The sequence below is a fragment of the Cyprinus carpio genome, chromosome A21 (assembly GCF_018340385.1).
Source record: "Cyprinus carpio isolate SPL01 chromosome A21, ASM1834038v1, whole genome shotgun sequence".
NCBI lineage: Eukaryota > Metazoa > Chordata > Actinopteri > Cypriniformes > Cyprinidae > Cyprinus > Cyprinus carpio.
The window spans coordinates 12,818,959-12,842,243 of NC_056592.1; the positions used below are offsets into that span (position 1 = coordinate 12,818,959).

At 36.7% G+C, this 23,285-nt stretch overlaps 1 protein-coding gene across 1 annotated transcript; it reads left to right on the top strand.

Moving 5' to 3' along the window:
* Positions 1-1,683: 1,683 nt before the first annotated feature.
* ddx10 (DEAD (Asp-Glu-Ala-Asp) box polypeptide 10) lies at positions 1,684-22,116 on the top strand (the record flags this gene model as incomplete). Its single annotated transcript, XM_042711463.1, is given in 13 exon segments — positions 1,684-1,880; positions 2,300-2,426; positions 3,762-3,923; positions 4,133-4,218; positions 5,316-5,417; positions 7,122-7,209; positions 7,512-7,600; positions 8,368-8,710; positions 9,730-9,840; positions 9,915-10,079; positions 12,402-12,458; positions 17,201-17,316; positions 21,893-22,116. Coding segments are annotated over 13 exon segments (1,845 nt in total), but the record flags the coding sequence as incomplete, so codon positions are not given.
* Between the last annotated feature and the right edge of the window lie 1,169 nt (positions 22,117-23,285).

The window sequence follows — 23,285 nt, forward strand, 5'->3', positions numbered from 1 at the left end:
TAAATATAGAGCAGAAAGGAGTTTTTTATCTTAGAGTTTCCCTAAAAAAAAACTTACACACATCCCCAATGAAAAAAGTGTTTTGCTTGTTTGATATAACATTTCATTCAAAAAGTCTTTATCTTACATCATATAATGTCATACAATATCACTCAATAAATATCCCTATGAATGCACACTTAATAAAAATAATCAAAAAGGTATTTATATGTTTTTATTATAGTTCATATTTTTTTTTTGTATGCATGCCTGCTAAGAGTCGGCACTGAAGATTTGACTGTATGCCATAAATGTGGTGAAATTACAGCTCATGATTTTGACCATAGCACAACATAAAATGTAGTACACAGTAGATATATTACATCATCACTGCAGGCTTTCAAATGTAATTTTGGTAATCAGATGTGCCATTCAGCTGCAATGATTTGAGTTTACAGGAAAGTGCCTGGAATACAAAAGAGAGGTGACCGGGTTTGCCTTTTGTATTTTTGTTCTATATTTTATATTTATGTAAATATGTTAATATTTCAGAGATAGAGCGAGGCATAGTGCCTTTACACTGTATAAATGATGTCCTATAAATACTGAATAATATTTTAAAGATATGAAAATGTCCCCTTTGTATCCAAAAAAGGCATATAATCACTCTCATCAGAGAATCCTATAGCTAACAAGAACTGTGTTCACTCACAATGGATGGTGATACAAGCGACTGTATGCCACGACTGAAACTCTGCTTTACCCTCCTGATTACTGCTGGTTGCTTTGCTGGTTTAAGAAGAATGTTTTTTTGGTTTGCAAATAAACAGTTTGAAGCAGTATACACTATGTAAGGTTTTTTTTTTTTTTTAATAAACTTTATTATTGATTGTTACACATTTAATTACTATTAAGCGTTTTGTGTCAATTTAAAGAAGTGGTTAGGAAACAAAAGTCTGTCAAAAAATCTGTAATAAAAATATTTTTCACTTTTTTTTAAATACAACAAAACAAAGAAACGAGTCAAACGAGTTCAAAAGACCACTAAGAAACGCGACTGGGTGGTGGAGAGAGAAAACATACAGAAGCTGGTGAAGAAATATTCGGAGGTGAGATATCATGAGGCTGATATTACAAAGCATGTTTGACGTCTCGTGCAGTACTTGCTTCTAGGGGTTGCCTTGTGTTTATGTACCTGTTATGCAGCTGTTGTGGCATCTGGCTTGACAGATCAGTCACTCGAATAATGTCTTTTGACATTTCAAAGCAGCACATATTTTACTAGTCTTTTACTAGCACATATTTTACTAGTGACACAAAACAAACTCTTTAATTGTTGGTCAGTTGATCTTGAGTCGTGGGAAAAAAAACACCACAAAAATTTTACATTTAAACAATTTTTATTCATTTGATTCGGCATGTAAAGAAATCAGACATCATGATAAATCAAAAATCCATATTATCAATACCAAAAATAAATCCCCATCATCAAATCTTAAAGTAAATCCCATTGATCAGTCAGAAATCCTTATTATCAATTCTGAAAGTAGTTGCCCTGCTTAGTATTTTTGTGGAAATCGCAGTACATTTTTGTCAGTGAATAGAAAATTTACTGACCCCAGACTTTTGAATGGTAGTTCATATATGTTTACTTTTCTTATTTTCATCCCGTTGTTTTAAATAACATGATGTACTTCCTCTTCCGTGGCAGTACTTGATGAAGCTGACAGAATTCTGGACATGGGTTTCACCGACACACTCAATGCCATTATTGAAAACCTTCCGAAAACACGGCAGACCCTTCTCTTCTCTGCCACTCAAACCAAGTCCATCAAAGATCTGGCCAGACTGAGCCTGAAGTACCCAGAGTATGTGTGGGTTCATGAGTAGGCTAAGTTCAGGTAAGATCATGATTTTATAGTGATTTGTGTTGGCCATCTGTGTTTGTGAGCCTGCTCTTAAAGAGATAGTTCACCCAAAATTGAAAATTGTGCCATCATTTACTCAACCTCATGTTGTTCCAAGCCTGTATGAATTTCACACACAAAAAAAAAGGAAGAATGTTGGTAAACAATGTTCCCCCTAATTGTTTTTTCTTGCCGAGCAAAACTTTTTTCTATTGCGTGGACATTTTGTCCACCTGAGGAATATGAATTCTTATATATCTTGGTAAGTAAATATGTTTATCTAAACATACAGCAACTGTTTGGTTACCAACATTCTTTAAAATGTCTTACTAACATAACTAATCAATACCTTAAATGCAACAAGAAATTAAAAACATGGACATGAAGCTCTTAAACACTGATCTTCTCTGCAGTACACCAGCCACTCTGCAACAGAACTATGTTGTGTGTGAGCTGCATCAGAAAGTCAACATGCTCTTCTCGTTTATGAGGAGTCACCTTAAGAAGAAGATCATAGTCTTTTTTGCCTGCTGCAAAGAGGTAACAGCTCAAACTATTTCTGTAGTACATCTCAGTGTCTGTTTTCATAGAATGCAGTGTGTCTGAAAAGTCTGAAACAACTAGTAAAAATTATATAATATTATTTTTTTTATTTTTTAATATTTTTTATTATTATTTAAAACAAAATTAGAATTAAACAGACATTTTTTTTTATTTTTGAAATGTTATTATGATTTTTTAAAATTGTTTAGATGTTTAATTAAAAATAAACTTAATTTGTAAAATGTTCTTGAATCTCTTATGCTCACTAAGGTTGCATTTACACTACCGGTCAAAAGTTTGGGATCAGTAAGACTTGAAGTCTCTTATGCTCATCAAGGCTGCATTTATTTGATCAAAAATACAGAAAAAAAAAAGTAATCTTGCAAAATGTTATTACAATATAAACTAATGGTTTCTATTTTAATATCCTTTCAAATATAATTTATTTCTGTGATGCAAAACTGAATTTCCATCAGCCATTACTCCAGTGTAAAGTGTCACATGATCCTTCAGAAATCATTCTAATATGCTGATTATTATTAGAATTATCAATGTTGGCAACAGCCAAATATTTTTTTGTAAACTGCAATACTTTTTTCAGGATTCTTTGATTAATAAAAAGTTTAAAAGAATGGCATTTATTAAAAATAGAAATCTTTGCTATCACTTTTTAACAATTTAACACATCCTTGCTGAATAAAAATTTTAAAAACATTCAAAAAAAAAAAAAATAAAAATATACTTAACCCAAAACTCATCAAATAAACCCTAAAAAAAAATAAAAGATTTCAACCCAAAACAAACAAACAAATCTAAAAATAAATAATCATCAAAGAATCCTGAAAAAAAGTATCACAGGTTCCAAATTAATATTAAGCAGCACAACAATTTCCAGCACTGATAATAAATCAGCATATTAGAATTATTTCTGAAGGATCATGTGACACCGAAGAGTAATGATGCTGAATATTCAGCTTTGCATCACAGGAATAAATTAGATTTTAATGTATATTAAAATAGAATTTTTTTTTTACATCATAATAATTTTTCACAATATTACTTTTTTTTTCCTGTATTTTTTATCAAATAAATGCAGCCTTGATGAGCATAAGAAACTCCTGTAAAAAACATTAAACATCGTTCTGATCCCAATTACCAAACTTTTATCCGGTAATGTACAACAGTAACATTTTGAAATAATATTTTAATTTACAGCAACTCTTCTGTTGATAGTTATTATGAGTACTATTAGCATTATTCTATTATGTACTGTAATGTATCTCTGTTACTAAAAATCAGAAGATGAAGAGGGTGGAGGTTTATAATGAGCAGGTTCAGTATCTGTTCCGGGTCTTCTGCCGGTTGCGTCCGGGTATCTCCGTACTTGCTTTGCATGGCAAACAGCAGCAAATGAAGAGGGTGGAGGTTTATAATGACTTTGTCCGCAAGACCTCAGCCGTCCTCTTCGCCACAGACATCGCTGCCAGAGGACTTTTGATTTGCAAATGTTTTAAGTACTGTCAATTTAATATTTGATTTGCCAATGTTTGCTAGTGCTATCAGTTTAATATGTTATTTGCATGCATGTTAGCAGCATATCCTGTAAATAATTCTGTTTGATTGACAGTTCCCTGCAGTGAACTGTGTGCTGCAATTTGACTGTCCTGAAGATGCAAACACAAACATCAACATACTTGGTCCTAGACTTCCCTGCAGTGAACTGGGTGCTGCAGTTTGACTGTCCTAAAGATGCAAACACATACATCCACAGAGTTGGCAGAACAGCCAGGTAACCAGTGCTCAACTTTGTATTCTGTATTCAGTGATGGTTAATTTTTTCAAAAAGCATTGTAAAAATCTTAACAGGAATTTGACCTTTGCACAAGAGTGTTTTATCTGTAACACTAGATGGCAGATTTGATCTATTCCTCATCACTTCCATGTATTTAATACATTTGGAAACAATGTTTACATTGGATTTCAATGTTCCCTCTAAGCTGTGATGCCTCTTTTTGCAGATTATATTATATTATTATAAAGAATTTAACTGTTCTTAGTCAGATTCTTATTTCTAATAAAAAATCTCAGGTAACCTAAAATGGGCATAATTTAGTTACCCCTTACGAAAATTGGTTAGTTTGTGGTTAGCATAGTTTAACTATAGCAATCAAGTGGTTAGTTTTTGTAAGTGATATCAAGGGTCAAATCAAATATAAATAGCACATTAAAGTTAAAAGTTTTTTTGTGTGTGTGCTGTACAGGTCTGGCATAAGAAAATTTTTTGAGGGAACATTAATTGGAATTATGCACTTGCGTGTAATATTTTAACACTGTACAGATTTGTCTATTTACACTGGACACATGATGGATTAACATCAGCTCAGCTATTTAGTTTTTCCATTTTTGGACTATGGCTTGACTTGTTACAGTCTTACCTTGAGGGCAAGTATTAGGCACTGGATAGCAACAGAAACATGTCAAGTTTCTCAGCGCTCAGAGCGAGAAAGCACACACCTGCCATCCACCCAGCTGCCAGCTTCACTCTCTTTTCCTTGTGCTACACTTGTCTTTTCAGTGTGGAATCAATATTTTCAGTAACTCCCCTTCATAGATCACCACCCTCTGCAGAAAGCTCATGAGCTTAAACACGAACACTCACTGAGCTGAGCATTTAAAAAAAGAGAAACGGTTGTGTGAGAGTCCTGTGTTGCAGCAGACCACCTAGTGTGACCTTAAAGGGATAGTTCACCAAAAAAGGAAAATTCTGACCTCATAACACACAAATTCTCTCTTTCTCTTTCTCTCCATCTATAATTCTCTGCAGGTGAGGACATTGAGTGAAATGTTCCTGTAACACACACATTCTCTTTCTCTCTTTCTCTGCAGGTATAAGGAGGGGGGCGAAGCTCTCCTTGTCCTATTGCCCTCAGAGGAGAAGGGCATGATTGCACAGCTTCAAGACAAGAAAGTTCCCATTAACAAAATCAAGTGAGTGTATCTCTCCTTTCCTCTCAGTCTGTGACTGCACGCAGTCAGTTTTGCAGTGAAAATAAGATGAGCCTGGAAATAATGTGTAGTTTTGTCAGTGTTGTAGTGTGTGACATGTGGTGCTGGTTCATCAGTGTTTAGCAGAGACTGTACCCATGGTCTTTGTGAATAATAAAGGAAGCCACATGCATGCTGAGAATGAAAGATGACAGCTTATTGCATGTGATCATGTTGAGATCATTATGATCAGTGATATCTGCTGTGAGAATGCAGCTGCAGTCACAGTCTCCACATTGTAACTGCATTTACAAACATCAGTGCCTGACTGAATGGGCAAAAATTCCCCCAGTTTGCATCAACTTTTGTTCATGTAGTATATATTCCATTAAGAGTGGAAGCTGTTAAAGCTGCAAAGGGGGGACCAACTCCATTTTAATGTCTGTATAAATACCTGTTGGTGTACTGGTCAGCTGTCCCAATACTTTTGTTCATGTAGTATATATTCCATTATAAAAAACACCACTGAGGTGCCCTTGAGCAAGGCACAGAACCCCAACTGCTTCCCGGGCGCCGCAGCAAAAAATGGCTGCCCACTGCCAGGGTGTGTGTTCACGGTGTGTGTGTGTTCACGGTGTGTGTTCACTTTGGATGGGATAATTGCAGATTAAACATTTTGCAGCAAAAAATGGCTGCCCACTGCCAGGGTGTGTGTTCACGGTGTGTGTGTGTTCACGGTGTGTGTTCACTTTGGATGGGATAATTGCAGGGCACTAATTCCGAGTATGGGTCACCACACTTGGGCACGTCACATCACTTTTCACTTTTTTCACTTTTCTTTAAAATAAAATTTCATTGAAATCCATGTCGGTGTAATGGTCAGGTGTCCCAATACTTTTGTGTTTATTTAGTGCATATTCCATAATTCAACACTTTTATTTAAAGCAATTTATTTCACTATATGTTCAGCAGCCATTTTTGTAGACGTTATATGTTGGACCCTGTTTACATCTTCAGAACACAAATTAAGATATTTTTAATGAATTCTGAGAGCTCTCTGACCCTCCCATAGACAGCAAGGGCACTACCACAATCAATGTCCAGAAACGTAGCAAGGACATCATTAATATAATCCATGTGACATCAGAGATTCAACCATAATTTTAAGACTTCAAATATTTGTCTCCTCTGTGTCACCCTATAGCTCCATTTTGGAGAGTATCACATATGTAAACAACGTATGCTGTTCTGTCAGCTGCGTCACTCGGATATGTTGTTTACGCTTTGATCTGAACTAAAAGTTGCCGTAGTGCAGCTGACACAGAACAACATACATCCAAAATGGTGCCATGGTGAACCGTAGGAGACGTGTTGTTGAATACAGTTGTTATTTTCGTTTTTTTGTGCCCAAGAAAGTATTCCCATAGTTTTTTAAAATTACAGTTGACCCACTGAGAAAAATACATGGACTATTTTTAATCGATGTCCTTGTACGTTTGAATTGATTTTTGGTTCGTATGTACATGTGCTGACTATGGGAGGGTCAGAGAGCTCTCGGAATTACACAAAAACATCATATATTGTCATTGTACCCTGTTTACACCAGCACTGACCACTTGACAGATGTTAATACCAGATATAAACAAGGCCTTTTTTTATTTTGTTTGAACTATCCCCACTTAATCAGATGTTTTAATTCATTCACAGGGTGAACCCAGAGAAGTTGGTGTCCGTCCAGCAGAAGTTGGAGGCCTTCCTGGCACAGGAGAAGGAGCAGAAGGAACGAGCACAGAGGGTAAGGCCTGAGGACACCTGACTTCCTGTGCATTCTGTCACACCTCATCTCAAACACTAAAGGCTGATGCTATACTGTAGAGCAGAGCCATGCTTTTAGGATAATCTGATTGTCTGCCTCACGCTCAGGGCTGAGCTTTGTGAGGCTCATTATAGAGACAAGAACAGCATGAAATGTAATCGGGCAAATTGCTGCCATGATCGCCTGCTAGTGCACTCTCCCTAATGTGTTTATCAGGGATAAGTTTTCAGATTTTATCCTCTGTAATGCCTCTTCTCTTTTTCCCCTCCTCTCAACGGCAGTGTTTTGTGTCCTACCTCCGCTCCGTCTATCTGATGAAGAACAAAGACGTCTTTGATGTTTTCCAGCTCAAACTCCCAGAATATGCCATGTGAGTGGATGCTGTGAAGTAATGCCCAGCAGTCCTCTGTGTAAATGTGTTTGTGTGTAAGCCATGTGTGTCCTCTTTGAACACACTCTTGAGGACTTCAAATGATGTGTCATTATTATACAATTAAATCATCCAAAAAGAAACCATCACCATATGAAAACAGAGACTGTTTAATACATTTGTTTTGTTTTTTTATTTATAACTCATTAGTCTAGTAAAAAGTGTCCATATTCTCGGCTCCCCGAATCCTGGTTGGAACTGTCTTTATTTATAAAAGTCAAAAAAGGGACCTAAAATTAGTAAAAAATAAAAATAGAAAAAGATCTGTATGTCTCTTTATATTCAGCAGTCATATTTAAGGTCATATTTGTTATCTTTTATTGAAAAATTTTGTTTATTAATATAAAAAATATACAAATATTATATAAATTCCTTATGTTTTATAAGCCTTAAAAAAAAAATCCTGTCTGCAAATGTCTCGAAATAAAAAGTGGCAAAAAAAATTATCTGTCACTCACTATATATTCCGCAATTATATTTATAATAATATTTAAACAGTTACTTTCTTTTAAAACATCATATAACTGTTAATTTAAAAACATTTCACGTTTTATAAATGTACATTTCATATATTATAGAATATATTTTTTATTAAAAAAATTTATGAATCATTTTATTTTTAATAAACTTTTTGTTTGCAACTCTCTTTATAAACGTGGCAAAAAATGCATTTGATCATTCAAGCTGTATGATCTCATCACTGTCAGGTCACTGGGTTTGGTGGTGGCGCCGCAGGTCCATTTCCTCAACAAGGCCCAGCAAGAGAAGAGTGGAGTGGCGCAGGATGACAGTGGTGCTGCAGGAAACATGTCTAAAGATGAGCTGAAGAGTTTTAAAGCTCAACTCAAAGGAGAGCAGTCTAAGTCTCAATCCTCACAGTCTGAGGAGGAAGAAGAAGAGGATGATGATGAGGAGGAGTCATTAAAGCCTGCAGCTCTGCTATGTGGCTATAATGAGGAGGATGAAGACGACCAGAAAGAACAGGACCTACTGACTGTCAAGCGTAAAGATGTGTTCAATATCAATGAAGAGAGCCAGGATGATGATGAGGTAAATAAACAACATACATCTGGTGTAATTACAGTTATTGCACATTTCTGATGGGCTGTGCTTTGTGAACACAGGAATTATTAGCAGTTAAGGCGTCCCAATTCAATATAAATGGTTGCCTAAGGCAATTTCATGGCTGTATGTTTGATTTTATGCACCTGCTAGTAATAAGTGCGACTGAAATACCCCAAACTATTAATTAGAAAAAAATTTCCACATACTTTTGGCTTTATAACAGAATAATAGTCACATTTTGCCATGCAGAAACAGGACGTTCCTGAATGCATCATTTTTATCTATTTTAACATAACGCAGGACTTTAATTGAGAATACAGAATCACAAATAATCTATAAAAAGGTCTGAATACAAATTACACACTTCAGTTTTATCCTCAACTTGAAACATGGAAAATAATTAATGCAGCTTATCTTTGTGTTATAAATGCGTTTTTCACAACCATCTTGAATCTTCCTTCTAACATCTCGGCTGTTGTGACCCCATTGCACTGTGATTCAGAAGAGCTTCTATTCGAGTTCTGTGCACTTTGCATTCAAAGCGCATTATTTTAATTGGCCTGCAGATATGAAGACATGCTAAATTATGTAACACTCCTTTCAATATGCCTTTGAGACACATGACTCCTGTGCAAACCTGGCAAGTTTATGAGAGACGCAGACCCTTGAGTCATGTCAAAATTGCCTGATTTGCATATATACACAACAATAAAAAACATAAAAAAAATCAAAAATATCAATTCAAAAAAATATCAAAAAATTACAATTATAACTTTCCATACAGCTACTTTGCCAAAATAAAGGCTGTCATTTGTGTTAATATAATGGTATATTTTATTGTTATTATTTAATAATGATTAATTAAAAAAATTATTATAAGTAGTATTATATTAAAGGATAATGATTCTTTAAATTGACCAAACAGGACAGTAAAGACATTCCAAAAAAAAAAAAAAAAAAAATCAGCTTTTATAGTTATAGTTTTCTCTTTCTTTAGGACACAGGTGCTAAGGCCAACAATAAGAAACAAGGAATCCAAATTCAAAGATGCAAAGAAAATACAGAAAAAAAACTTCAAGGTCAACACTAAGAAGATCTTCACTGAGGAGGGAGAGGTTTGTATTATCAGAAACACATTACTGAAGAGTCATTAAAAGCAGTGTAAATTAGCTGTGATGTATGTGTGCAGGTGGTGCAGCAGTGGCCTCCATTGCAAAAGACCGTGGTACCAGATGAAGAGGAGGACGAGGAGACATCTGGCATTAACATGGAAGCAGCCAAAGAGCGGCTTCGCAAGGAAGACCAGGAGTTCGACAAGATCGAGTACCGTCGTAAAATCAAGGAGAAACATAGGGTGAGAGAGACCATACCATCATATTTTCCATCCTCCTGGTTCATGCCAAGTCCATGTAGCTCCTCCTTGAATCAGAAGGCTTCTTTGAATCACTTTATTTATCGTGTTCAGCTCCAGGTGTTCAGATTAAAGTAATATTGAAGGAGCTGAGGGCAATGGGCAATCGAAAAGACACTCTGGCCCTGTGGCTGGTGCTCTCGCAGGTTCAGGCAAATCGAAATAACTGAGATGCCTGAGCAGGCAGCATGGCTTGAAGCTCCAGGCATGAGTGCTGAGATTGGGCCTCTGACTTATTACTGTATTTTTGAGTATTGAACAAGCTTTTAAAGGATTGCTCTCCAGAAAAATCACACTATTTGCGTCATTCCAGCAAAGAGTGTTTTCTCGCTAAGAGTAAAGTATGGTGAAGTGCATCCCTAGTTTTATGTCTGATGCAGTTTTCAGTTTATTTATTTATTTATTTTGAAATCGATCGCTGGGAGTGTGTAGCTCAGTGAGAAAGCACAGAAGTAATGGGATCTATTTCTATAACTGGACACAGAGCAGATGAGCACCATGTTCTTTATGTCCTGTTTTGGTGACCTCCAGTTAAACCTAAAGTTTGTTTTTAGTAGATTTTTGCTGTTTTCCACTTTTTTTTATAACGATAGTGTACAGGAATTGCGGGAATTGAGCTTGCAATATGCTCACATGAACACAAGGGCTAAAAATTTATTTTAAAATAAATAATTAATTAAATCCTAAAAATGTTAAGTTAAAAAAAATTCACATGTTAACCCAGGAAAGTACATTTTATATCTTTCAGTCGTCAGCCAAGATAAAACTAAAATAATAACATGCTGGTGCCAGTCTCTCCTACCAGTTTATCCTGCCTCTGCTGTCAAGACATGCAGACAAGCATACAGTAAAAACTCTTTTTTTTCTTTTTTCTCTGAAAAGCATTGTCTTGTGTCTGTGAACGTTCCTGTGAAAAGCCTCACCATCCTAATCTATTTTGATTTTGTATTTTGTGCTGTCAGAGACTTTGAGAGGCAGCTACCCAGTAATCCATCAGATACGTGCACATGCTCATTAATCAGACACACCAGGCTTGCTGGTGCCTTTGTGCTTCATATTCTCTCATGGAGTCTTTATTACTCCAGCAGAACAGCATTTGTATCTGAATCCTGAGAGTTACAGAGACTAACATCATGCATAGGGGGTTTTCTGTTCCTTTAAATCCGCTGATGGGTTTTGCTGCATATGTGATGCGTGCCAAGTCACCAACTCTATGTGATCAAGAAGTGTCAGTAAAGTTTAACTTTAAAAGTACGCTTAGACCTTAGACCTCATAAGCCATTAATATCAAACTTCTGCATACTTTTATAAATGAGAATATAGTTTCATACAGTACCACAGTGTTCTTGCGGATCTGTGGGACGATAATAACCTATTTATAGAGTTGTTTAGATAGAAGAGTGTTCCTGACTTTCTCAAATATGCTCAGGTCAGGATCACACTTAAACTTTATTAATTATAGCTTTTTTTATTTGTTAAAGAATTGAAGAAACTATTATAATTAACTAAAACTAAAAGCAAAAAAAAGGAAAAAAGAAATGTCACTTGCAATTAAAATAACACCGGAAGAAACACCTGAAATATTTCTAAATAAATGATCACTTTTGCATTTTATAAGAGCAACCAGGAACAGCCATGGCAAACATTGTAATATCTGCTCAAAACCAGTAGTGAAGTTATTTGAAATGAAGTATTTTGATAAAAGAGATCTCCATCTTAAAAAACTCTTAGTTTGTATGTTTTATGCAATATATTAAGAAATATTTAATGGCAACCCACCACTGTCACTGACTTTGATTTTGTGGCACTGATATTTGTTCAATGGCGTATCCAAGTAAACCCGTGGATACGTTTCCACATTTAGCGTCGTTTGACATTTAGAGAGTAATGAAAAGCCAATGAAATGCACTTGACATTGGTTTTATTACACTCTCAGTGCTCTGATTTCCATACAACCCTCAACCTCTAAATATTTCCTGTCTCCCAGACATCTGTGAGTCACTAGTAATGTGTATAGTTGTGTCTGGCAGTCCAGTCGCCCTTCATATTGGAAAGTGACACAATATAAACATAAATTCCTATTCATTCTCTCTCCAAAAGAAATTCAGAGCACTGAAGTTAAATTGTGCTTTCTTTTCCCCGAGTCTGTGTAATCATTTCAACTCCTTGCTGTCTGACATGTTTATGAGATTGTGGCGTGACCAAATATAAGTACCTGAGCACCTATTTATTAAGTCATTTCTTTATTTCCCTCATTTTCAATAGGAGAAAAGACTGAAGGAGAAAGCAGCTCGAAGGAAAGTGAACAAACAGCATAAAGAGGTACGTCAAACTTAGCTCAAAGTCATCTCGAAAGCTCTAACTAACTGGATGTTAATGATGAGAGCCGGTAACATATTTGTGAATTAAAGCAACTTCGAGGATTTGAAAGATCCATAAAATGGTTTGTGGTTTGAAATGAGGAATTCCTGTCACAGGAAGTCAGAGGGGAGAGATGCGCCTCAGTCTCTGGCCTTTCCCTCCCGTAGACAACGTGTAATTCACAGGATGGCAGCTGTCATGTGTCCCGTCTCTCTCTGCCTGTCCTCACTGGGGGATTGAGCTCTGCGCATCCATATGGAAATGCAGCTGCTGCTCTCCTCTCGTTTGTCATCTGATCAATGCAGCAGTCTGTCCAAGAACGTGTGACTATTCATCACCACCCTAACAATGAATCTCAGCACTCTTTTAGCATTCACTCATTCCTTCGACTTAACAGCCCGACTGGTGGTCGATCTGTCCATCATTACACGTGGTCCAGATAAATTTAGAGAGCTATTGAATCGCCCTTTTAACAGCATATCCTGCAACAGATAGCAGTGCAGCTTCATTTCCTGTCCGTTTCACTTCTTTTGGTGCTGCTCTTGAGAAGTTTGAGGAAATAGATGGACCCTTCAGAGTCTTGTTGCTTAATCAGTGACAGTCATTACAGAGATATTCGTTAAAGGGGCATCATATGACCCCTTTAATATACGTACCACCATTCGTTTACAAAAACCTTCAAAATTTGGGGTCAGTAACATTTTTAAAATGTTTTTGAAAGAAGTCTCTTATGCTTACCAAGGTGTGCTTACATCTATACACCTTTCACTTTTTAAGACTTAAATCAAAGGCATGAAAGATGGATCATTGTTATTCTTGATGAAAAGCACAACAACAAAACTAGTTGCTACAATGACAAACTAGCTTACATAATGTTTATTAACAAAAACGAATAAGATGAGGCATGGCGTACACCACATGCTGCATTACAGTATATATCAACTAATAAATTACAGAAACTTTAGCAAACACTGTAGAATACTTTTACGTTTCGCTTGAAAAGAAAATCCATCTGACATAGCTTCCTCAGTATTCGCATCATTTTGCCATGTGCACCTTTGTGCTCTTGCTCCATTGACGATACACTTGAAGCACTCATACTGAAACTGGCTCTCTCATGGTGCTTTTCCACTGCATGGTACGGCACATTATGGCTCGGTACGGTTCACTTTTGGGGGGTTTTCCACTGGATACAGTACCTGGTACTTATTTTAGTACCACCTCAGTTGAGGTTCCAAGTGAACCATACCATTACCTAAACGTGACATGTAAAACCTGCTGATCACAGATTGGCCGGAGAGAATCGTCACTACATGCATCACTGAACTTGCGACACAAACACAAAAGAACTGCTATTTTTAAATCAGCACAGCCAACAGGGGATCGAACCCAACTGTTCTGAACAAGCGCACCTTTTTTTTAACATTCCTCTCGTTGATAGCAGAGGAGCGGATCGAGTGAGCACTAGATGGGGTGATGCAGAATGAACGTTTTTTTTTAGGATTCACGTCATCAGCAAAATATCAACCATAACGAAAAGTGAATAATCCCTCCAACTCTAAAAAAATAAAAGCACCATCAGTCTCTTCACGTGATCAGTAAAATATGACTCTTACTGCACAGTGCTGCAGCTCTGCAGCGCGCACTGTATGGAGCGGAGCAGAGCAGAAGCTCTGGAACAGAGGAGACCATGCACTCGCACAAATGCGATCACGTCAAAGTTTAATTCACTTATCCTCAAAAAATGGTTGAAGTCTAGAGCCCTGTTCCAGAGTCTTTCATACTGATCCCTCATTTATGGCTGTTCTCGTTCTCTGGTGTTATTCAGCACACATAGACGCATCTGTTCAAAGCGCAGGTCTGTCAGCAGAATTCAAATGGGTCTTACAAAGCAGGATTAGATTACAACACAGACAGAAGCACCGCTGAATGCAGAGCATCCTGTACCTGAACAGACCCCATATCAGGTCTGAGCACAGATATACGTGGTCCCCCTAACCAAATCTTTGACAGCAAAAGGCTGATTTACACTAGATTATTCTGGCCAAGTACCACCCACTTAGACATGAAGACAACCTGTAAAGTGACCAACCACAGTCCATTTTATATGATTTTCATTTTGTTCCTTTATCTGAAATAAATTATACCACATTATTAGCCTGGCACAGACAATTCAGCCTATTCCAATGTGGGTAGTCTGTTTTGATGTGCATAGTTTTGTAGACCTGTGAATTTACACCATGTGGATGTAGATTTATGGTGTTTTGTGTAAGAAACAAGGTGGCCATGGTCACAGGTATTTGTTTTTCTCTCTTTTAAACCAAAGAAGAAAAGGTCAGAACACGGGGTCAGGCCGCACCCCGCAGACCGTACCAGGATTAAGAATCTTGCCTGAGGGCACAGCAAGTCAGTCTGGAGGTGGAGCAGACCAGTGGGAAAATAAATCTGGTTGTGACCAGCCCAGGGTCTGAGCTGTTAGGTTTTTGAAACTTTTAATGAACAAAGACAGGGCTGGAATCGATTCTTCCACCTCTGTCGCTGGAGGAAAAGGACACTCTATGATCAAAGAGCTCTTATATTTAGGGAGATAGTATCCATTAAATGGGATGTAAAGTAACTCTAATGGCCACAAGTACAGTACCTAGAAAGATCGATCTATTAGCCTTCTCAATGTCAGTTGCTCGGCTCTTGCAGAACCCCTTCAGATGCTCAGTTTTGTTATTTAAAGTTCAGTTAATACAGATGTAAAAAAAAAAAAAAAAAAAAAAAACACTACATAGAAGTTCCTTAACATTACACATTTTACAAGATTACTACACTAAAGTTCTAATATGGAGCCTTTAGGGGTAGATATGGTATAAGTTACTTAGTCTTCAAAATTGAAAGGATAGTCCACTTAAAAATTGACTTTCTGTCATTATTTCCTCACATAAAAGAAGATATCTTGAAGAATGTTGGTAACCAAACAGTTTCGGTTCCCATTGTCTTCCATTGTACAAAAAATACAATGAAAGCCAATAGGAATCTAAACTGTTTGTTTTTTAACAATGTTCAAAATATTTTCTATTGTGTTTACAGAAAAAAGAAAAGAAAAAAGAATCCAAACTGTGACTAAAATGGTCGCATTTGCGACCAAAAATATTAAATTGCGAGTGAAGTTTTTGCTGAGGTCACCAGTGGCGACTAGGCCTATGTATTCACATTATAACTTAAAAACTTGCATGTAATGCGTTTTTTCCTGATTCTTTTTGTGATCGCATCCTTTGCTATGTTCACATACTAAACTGAGATGATGCGCATCAAAGTTTTAGTGGAAAAAAAGAGTTTCAAACCATCCTCAGTTGTGCAGCGCGAGAGAGATCGAAATTACGGAGACTTAAGAAGTGAAAGTGCAGAAAAACAGCGTCTATTTCATGCACAACTTGAACAAACTACAACAGGTAAACCTGTCAGTTGTGTGGATATTGGCAATATCATTAACAATTCTCGTTTATAATCATAAATAATAATATGGCTTCTTCTTAACAAGATCTTAGGCACTTCATTATTTGCTGCTCTTTAATGCGGCAGGCGCTATCACTTTAGCGCCTCAGTTTAGTGCCAAGTAACCTATTTAATCTTTCTCTTTGCTACTATAGTACATAATAAACATGAATTAACATCAAAAGGTAGGCTATTTTATAAGAGAGCCTACAGTGCAACTTACTGAAATGTCTCATGTAAAAGCTCTTTCGGTGTTTCAAACTGCGGAAAACGTGTAAAGTTTGTAAACATTGCAACGTAATATACCTCAGAATAACCATTCGGTGTCCAAAAGCTCATCAGTCAGCTAGAAAAATAACTGTAAAGAGGAGCATTTTGCTATAAGCTATTGCATTTTTATATTTTTACTTAACATGTTGTCTACATGATTCAACTCCTATAAAATTGCATTTTACCAATTAAGAAAAACAGACTGAAAGTGTGAAAGACAAAGGCCTACCTACACTCTTAAAAATAAAAGTGCTTAAAAGGTTTTTCACAGAACCATATTTGGTTCCACAAAGAACCATTCAGTCAAAGGTTCTTAAAAGAACCATCTCTTTCTCAACTTCTTATAATCTGAAGAACCTTCTTTTGCCACAAAGAACCTTTTGTGAAACGTAAAGGTTCTTCAGATGTTGAAGGTTCTTTATGAAACCATTTAGACAAAAAAGGTTCTTCTATGGCACCGTGAAGCACCTTTATTTTTAAAAGTGTATATGACAACATTTACAGGATGCATTGAGCAGGAGCCCAAACTACACTCAGTGGCCAAGTGATGCTTATGGTCCATGATATTGGTATAGATAATGAACAATTCTTTTTGACTGTAAAAAGACATTTAGTTCCCACTTTAAGTGAACCTTAGTTTTCCTGAATGACTGCCTACTCATATATAAATCAACCATTGCTTACAATATGCTCACCTGAAATAGATGGGATCACAAATCATTTTGGACCCCAGATACATCTGTATTTAGCAACGGCCACTAAGATGGCATCACGGGTGTAAACAGACTTAGATCAACAAATTTAATGGTGAAAGAAAATATTAATTGCAAAAGGGGCAATCATATAAGATATCAGATAATCAGTATTAACAATGCATAAGTACAGTATGTAATTTAAGTCTTCCTTCTGTCACACAGGAGAAAAAGAAAGCTGATGATGATGATGAGGAGGAGGAGGAGGAAGTGGTAGCATATCTGTAAGGTGCCGATGAAGAATTTGACCCCAGCACACTTCCTGACCCTGACAAAGTGCGCAACTCAGAGTCCTCCTCTGAGGAGGAAGAAGGGTAAGAGTAAAACTTTTGCAAACAACATTAACGACTTTCATCACTTTCAGAGGTCGTGCAGCAATTTCATATCTCAAACCTCTAATGAAGACTGATTGAGTTTTTCATGAAAAGCTAGGAGCGTTAAAAAGGCACAGGACGTGGCCTAAAGGATAGTGATCCTCTAAAATACAAAGTTTCTAATTATACACAGCTTCAAACTGAATACCTATATTTGATCGTCGAACCAAATATAATATTTTCCCCTTATCAGTGCATTGCGGAGGTATACAGGCCTTTTTGCTAGTGGAAAACCATTACACCAGTAAATCAAGCAAATCAGTCCAACACCACATCACGAGCCCATAATTATTTCGAAATGAGGAATTGATTCTTCTGATACTTAATTACCACCTGTGCTTTTTCAGCTCTCTCTGCTTGTATTGAGTTTGTAGCGTTCGATTAGGCTCAGGCATGCTGATCCGGTGTTCTTTTTGTACTGAGGTCCGCTGCAGAATTGCCTCTCGTAAGAGGTATCCCTCTACAGGGGAGAATGATTCATGATGATTCATTTTCCCCATGGCAGCATTAAGCACAGATCTTTTAGCTGGCTGTAGATAATCTATAAAATGCATAATTACATCTAGATTTAACGTGAGAGGCAGGACCATACGTTATGCGTTGTTTTTTTCTCTCTCACCCTCTCTTTCTCACACTTGCTTTTCGTCTTTCATTCAGTCCTCTATTGCAAAACCCGATCATGTCCTTTGTTCTCAATCGTCGTTGTTCTTTCCATCTGTCAGCCTGCACCTTTATGTCTCTGTTTTTCTGTCATTCATCCATGTACGCACATTAAGGACACTCACTGACACACACAACACTTTGGGTGTAGCAGTGCAGGTGATACGGCATAGACAGCAGCAGCGGCTCTGATTAATGACTTGGTGCGGTGTGTTTACTGCATGGCTACACTTACTGAATGCAGGAGAGGCTCCGGCGCTGTAAATCTCTCTCTTTCTTCCTCTTCCTTTGCCTCACTCGCCCATTTTCCCTTCCGTCATATCGAAGACTGGTGTTCGGGACTGGAGCCAGAGGCGTCACTAACCCTGAGCTCTTTAATGTTGTGGTACCTGTCTTCCTCCTTTGCTGTCTTGACAGATACCCCCCTCCCATAAATCTAATGGGATCTTATTGGCCCTGCCTCACCTCTGCCCCTGCCAGTGCTTTGTGTCCTGAATAGCAAGATGCTGTACAGATCTTTGGAAATATTCCTTAAAGGGAGAGTGTAGTTGCAATGAATGCTAAGTTACAGTAAAATTAATGGGTGGTCCATTTGTGAAGGTTCGTGAGAAGGTATCAGTGTTTTTGAATGATAAATCTTTTCAGTGAATCAGTCAATCCAGTCAAAAACATTTCTGAATTATTCATTTACAACTCTCTTCTCAATGATTCATTCTCAAGTTTAACTGACTCATTGATCCTGTCGCAGCGGTTAATAGATCATAGGGGGGACCCAACAACTAGGGCAGCATGATTAATTGAAATGAAAACCAATATTGCAATATATAAATAAATATTCAAATCGTGAGTGAAGTGCGGTACTGTGTTTACACACAAACAGCTCATGATCACAGAACTGCGGTACTGTGTTTACACACAAACAGCTCATGATCCGGTATTTTCAGGTCTTTTCAGAGTTTTGGTTACTTAAAATAAACTGGCTGTTGTCAAAAAATATTATTTAAAAAAATATAAAATATTTTTCCCCCAAATCGTGTAGCCCTATCAACAACCAACAAGAAGATATAGATTTTCTTGTATATATAGTGTTCCTTGTGATAGTTCACCCAAAATGAAAATTCTGCCATTTATCCACCTTTATGTCATTCTAAACCTGTATGACATTCTTTCGTCTGTGGAACACAAAATAGCATATTTTGAAGTTTTGTTGCCTGTTGACTTCCATTGTATAGACCAAAACATTCAAATAGAAACAACAAAACCCTGAGACATGAGTAAATGATGACCGAATTTTCATTTTTGGTGAGTGTTCCATATCCCTAATCCTGAGTCATGATGTAGAAATGCACTATACTAGCCTCATTTAATTAAGTTAGGAATTGTCTGCATTGGATATCAGGTCACCCTCATGGGATGGTACATTAAAAAACAGATTCACCTCAACAGCACATAGATGTCTTTAAAATGCAGTGCATGCTGTTGATTGGAATTGTCAGCGCCTCCTAGATTTATCTCAGATGATTGCTTTCACAAATGCTTTGGTGCATCAGTGGTCCTATGGGAAATGTTCAGTGCCTTGTTTTTCTCCAAAGAAGTTTCAGGTAGCTCAAGGAAAGTCCTTCCCATCTCAGCACATATCTATTCCATTTTGTCTCAGATCGACAGCTGAAAGCTGCTGTTGTATTTAAAGATCAAGTAAGAGTAGCACATCCCAGGAATCTCTTGTTTTTACAAGTAGGAGATAGGATGCAGAAAGCTGTGCCACTTTTACTCAAGTTGTCCTCTAGGCAAAAGGAAATTAGATGCAGTTAAAACAAATATGCCTAATTATATTTTAAGATGTCTCCCTATCAGCTGGAATTCAAAAAGAACATCTTTAACTTAAAGCCATTAAAAAGCCTTCTGAAAAACAAATTTTTTTAAAGCAATATGTTTTTAAATAAAAGTATGAACAAAAACACTTCAATACTGCAGTATCCCATTACACATTTTTATTTAGATTTTTCTAAAGATACCCAAGATATATTCTAGCAAGCTTTAATATTCAAAATATTTAAATGTAGCAGGGTTTCCACGAGTCCTTAAAAACTCTTAAAGTCTTACATTAGCTGTATCAAATTTAAGGCCATAAAAAGTCTTGAATGGAACAAGAAAGTCTTAATTATGATTTCAAGAGGTCTTAAATTTGGGGACAACAAAGACAAGAATATGCAATATGGCTGAATGTGACGTGAGCGATGCACGTTTCAAAGTCTGGTGCTGCACTGCTTTGTGCTCTGCTGTTACCAGGGAAACAATTATATTTCTGCCTCTTCAAAAGCGCCTCCTGCTGGCAGAGCTGCTGTTTTTGATTGAACCAATGTGAAAATCAACCCATGTTTTTACCCTGCAAACACACAGATGTATCTCCTCAGCGATCAGCACAGATCAGCTCTAGGCATGAGGAAGCGGATATCGTTCTCTTTTGGAAGGCCAAAGAAAGTATTTTCGCTTTCACAGTGAAACACACAGCGTCTACACAACATGGCGGCAGCAGCAACAATACTACAGCGAGAATAAAAGTTACGCCTTCTTTCTTTGCGTGAACATTTGGGCGGCGTTATGCAAATCTTCCCACATCGTGACGTAGACATATGGGGGCGTGTTTAAAGGAGGCGTTTTAGGAGGGAGTGGTTGACTCTTAACTTTTATAAAGAATATCTCTTTGGATTTGAGATTTGAACATTTAAATCACATCATATGACCCCTTTAATTATAAGAAACTTTATAATCTATAATATTAAACTTATTTCATGTTTCCTTTAAACAATTTTTTTAGGTATCAAGATCAAAGGCACCCTGTGTAATTTATAAACTGTAATTTTTAATTTTTTATTGTAACAATATATTCAATAAGTATAATAAGACACAATCAGGAAACATAAGTTCCCAATCAAATTAAATCAATATAAAAAAAAAATTAATCTTGAGTGGCATTTAGGTATATTAACACTGTCACTGTCTTTGCCACTGAATCATTCATTCAGTCGATTTGTTCAAACAGCTGATTCATTCAGGAACAAAGCAAGTGACTGTTCAAAATTATTATTTCAAAAACATTTTACAGTTTAATGTTACCATAAATACTGCCCTTCCCTGCTTATATGGTATTAATTTTATTTGTGCAGGTCTTAAAAAAGGTCTTAAATTTGAGCTTTAAAATCCTGCAGAAACCATATGTAGTGAAACACGAAAAAATGTTTATTACAAATATTTTTATTAATTTGCTTATAGTGCCATTCAAAGGTTTGAGGTCAGTAATTTCTGTAAAGAAATTAATACTTTTATTAATACATTAATTAATAAATTTATTTAAAAAAATTCTATCTCAACTAATGCTGTCCTTTTCACCTTTCTGTTTGTCAAAGAGTCCTGAAAAATATTAAGCAGTACAACCTTTTTTTTTTTTTAGCACCAGATCAGCATGTAACAATGAATTCTGAAGGATCATGTAATACTGAAGTCTGGAGTACTGCTGGAAAAAAAAAAGTTTAATAAAAAAATTTTTATTCAGTTTTCCCATCATTAGAGACTACTTTTAAACATTTAAATAAATAAAAAATATTACCGACCACAAACTTTTGAATGGTGGTGTAGATAACAAACACTTGACATGAAGAAAATTAACTTTTAAAATGTATTTTTCTCATGTGCATCTCTGACTCGCAAGCAACAGTATATGATTACATGACAAAAATGTGTGCCGTTTCCTAGATTAATAAGCTTACCGTATGACACTCTTCACTATATATCTAGCCAATCTTCCCTTTGTCATCTGTCTTTACATCTGTGCATTGACCCTTCTTTGTCGTTGCAGCGATTCATCAGACCGAGGTGGCAGGAAGAGAAGTTTCAGCAGCGACAGCAGTGAGGATGATGATAGTGATGATGAAGTACAGCAGACACATGTGGGCAATAAGAAGCCCAGGAAAGAGTCCACACTAACTCCTCTGGACACTGGCCTCTCGCTGGCTGAAGACGAGGAGCTTGTGTTGCATTTATTGGGCAGTCACAGCTAGTTCCTTTGGAAACAGGTCCCTGTACCCACCTTCCCCTCCAGAGTTTCTCATTCCTTGTAATTGTATGTCGAGTTTATAAAATGCCTCTCGACTAATAAAATGTATCCTGATTGTTACAGTGACTTTAAGATTCATTGCTGCACATATCTTTATGTGATTTATTGTGTGAGAGTGCAGGTTATAATTTCCTTTCCTGCCTCTTCCCTTCTTTACATCCTCTCCTCCTCAAGACAGGAATTGAATTCTCGTGTGCCGTCTTGCCAGACAGCCTAGAATTACCTAAAAACACCTGTTTTGCAGTGAAGCAAAAAAGCAGCACAGTTGATGTCAATCCTGAACCACTGGGAAGTCCCAGCCAGGTGCCATCTATAACCTATTTGTGTTTAACTGCTCTCATTATTTCTGGTTTAAATATTGCCTTCCTGTCACATTGAACCGTCACTTAATATGTGATTTACTCTCCCTCATGTCTGTGGTGGAAATAGAAATGGAGGGTTCTCGAAGAAAGCTTGGTTTTGCGACTGTTGCCTCTTATTGAACACAAATCCATCTTTCTGAACTGTCTGGTTATCTGCATTAAGCTGGCCCATGTCAGGTGGGGGATTGGATTGGGTTTATAGCCACCGTTTAGCACCAGCATAACTTTGCATTGTGCAATGGTGACCTTATCCAGAACTGTTTTTTGTCAGATCTGTTAACACCTTCTCGAAGCGTTCTCGAGAGCTAATCATTCGCCCACTCTCATTTGTCTGCTGGTTTTCCATAATGACATGGGTTTCAATGCACATTATGTTATTACAGCCATTGTTTAACATAGATATCCTGGGTCATTCCTGTTACACAGTACCGCACTGAGTTATGCTTGAAAAGAGTGTACCAATCTTTCAGAAATATATGCCGGTCAAGTTTACATACTTAAACTATTAATTATAAGTAATGAGATGTAACAGGATGAAAATAAAAATCTAAAGTTAGTCATCGCTTTTAGGGAAGTATTGAGATATTTTATACTCAAGTCTGTAATGTGAATAAGTCAATATATATATATATATATATATATATATATACACATACATGCACATACATGCATATATATATTAGGCTAACATATTTGTACTAAAAGCCAAGAAACTTTCCCTTTGATTTCATGACGACTTAAATTGACACTTTTAATGCACATATAATTGTGCT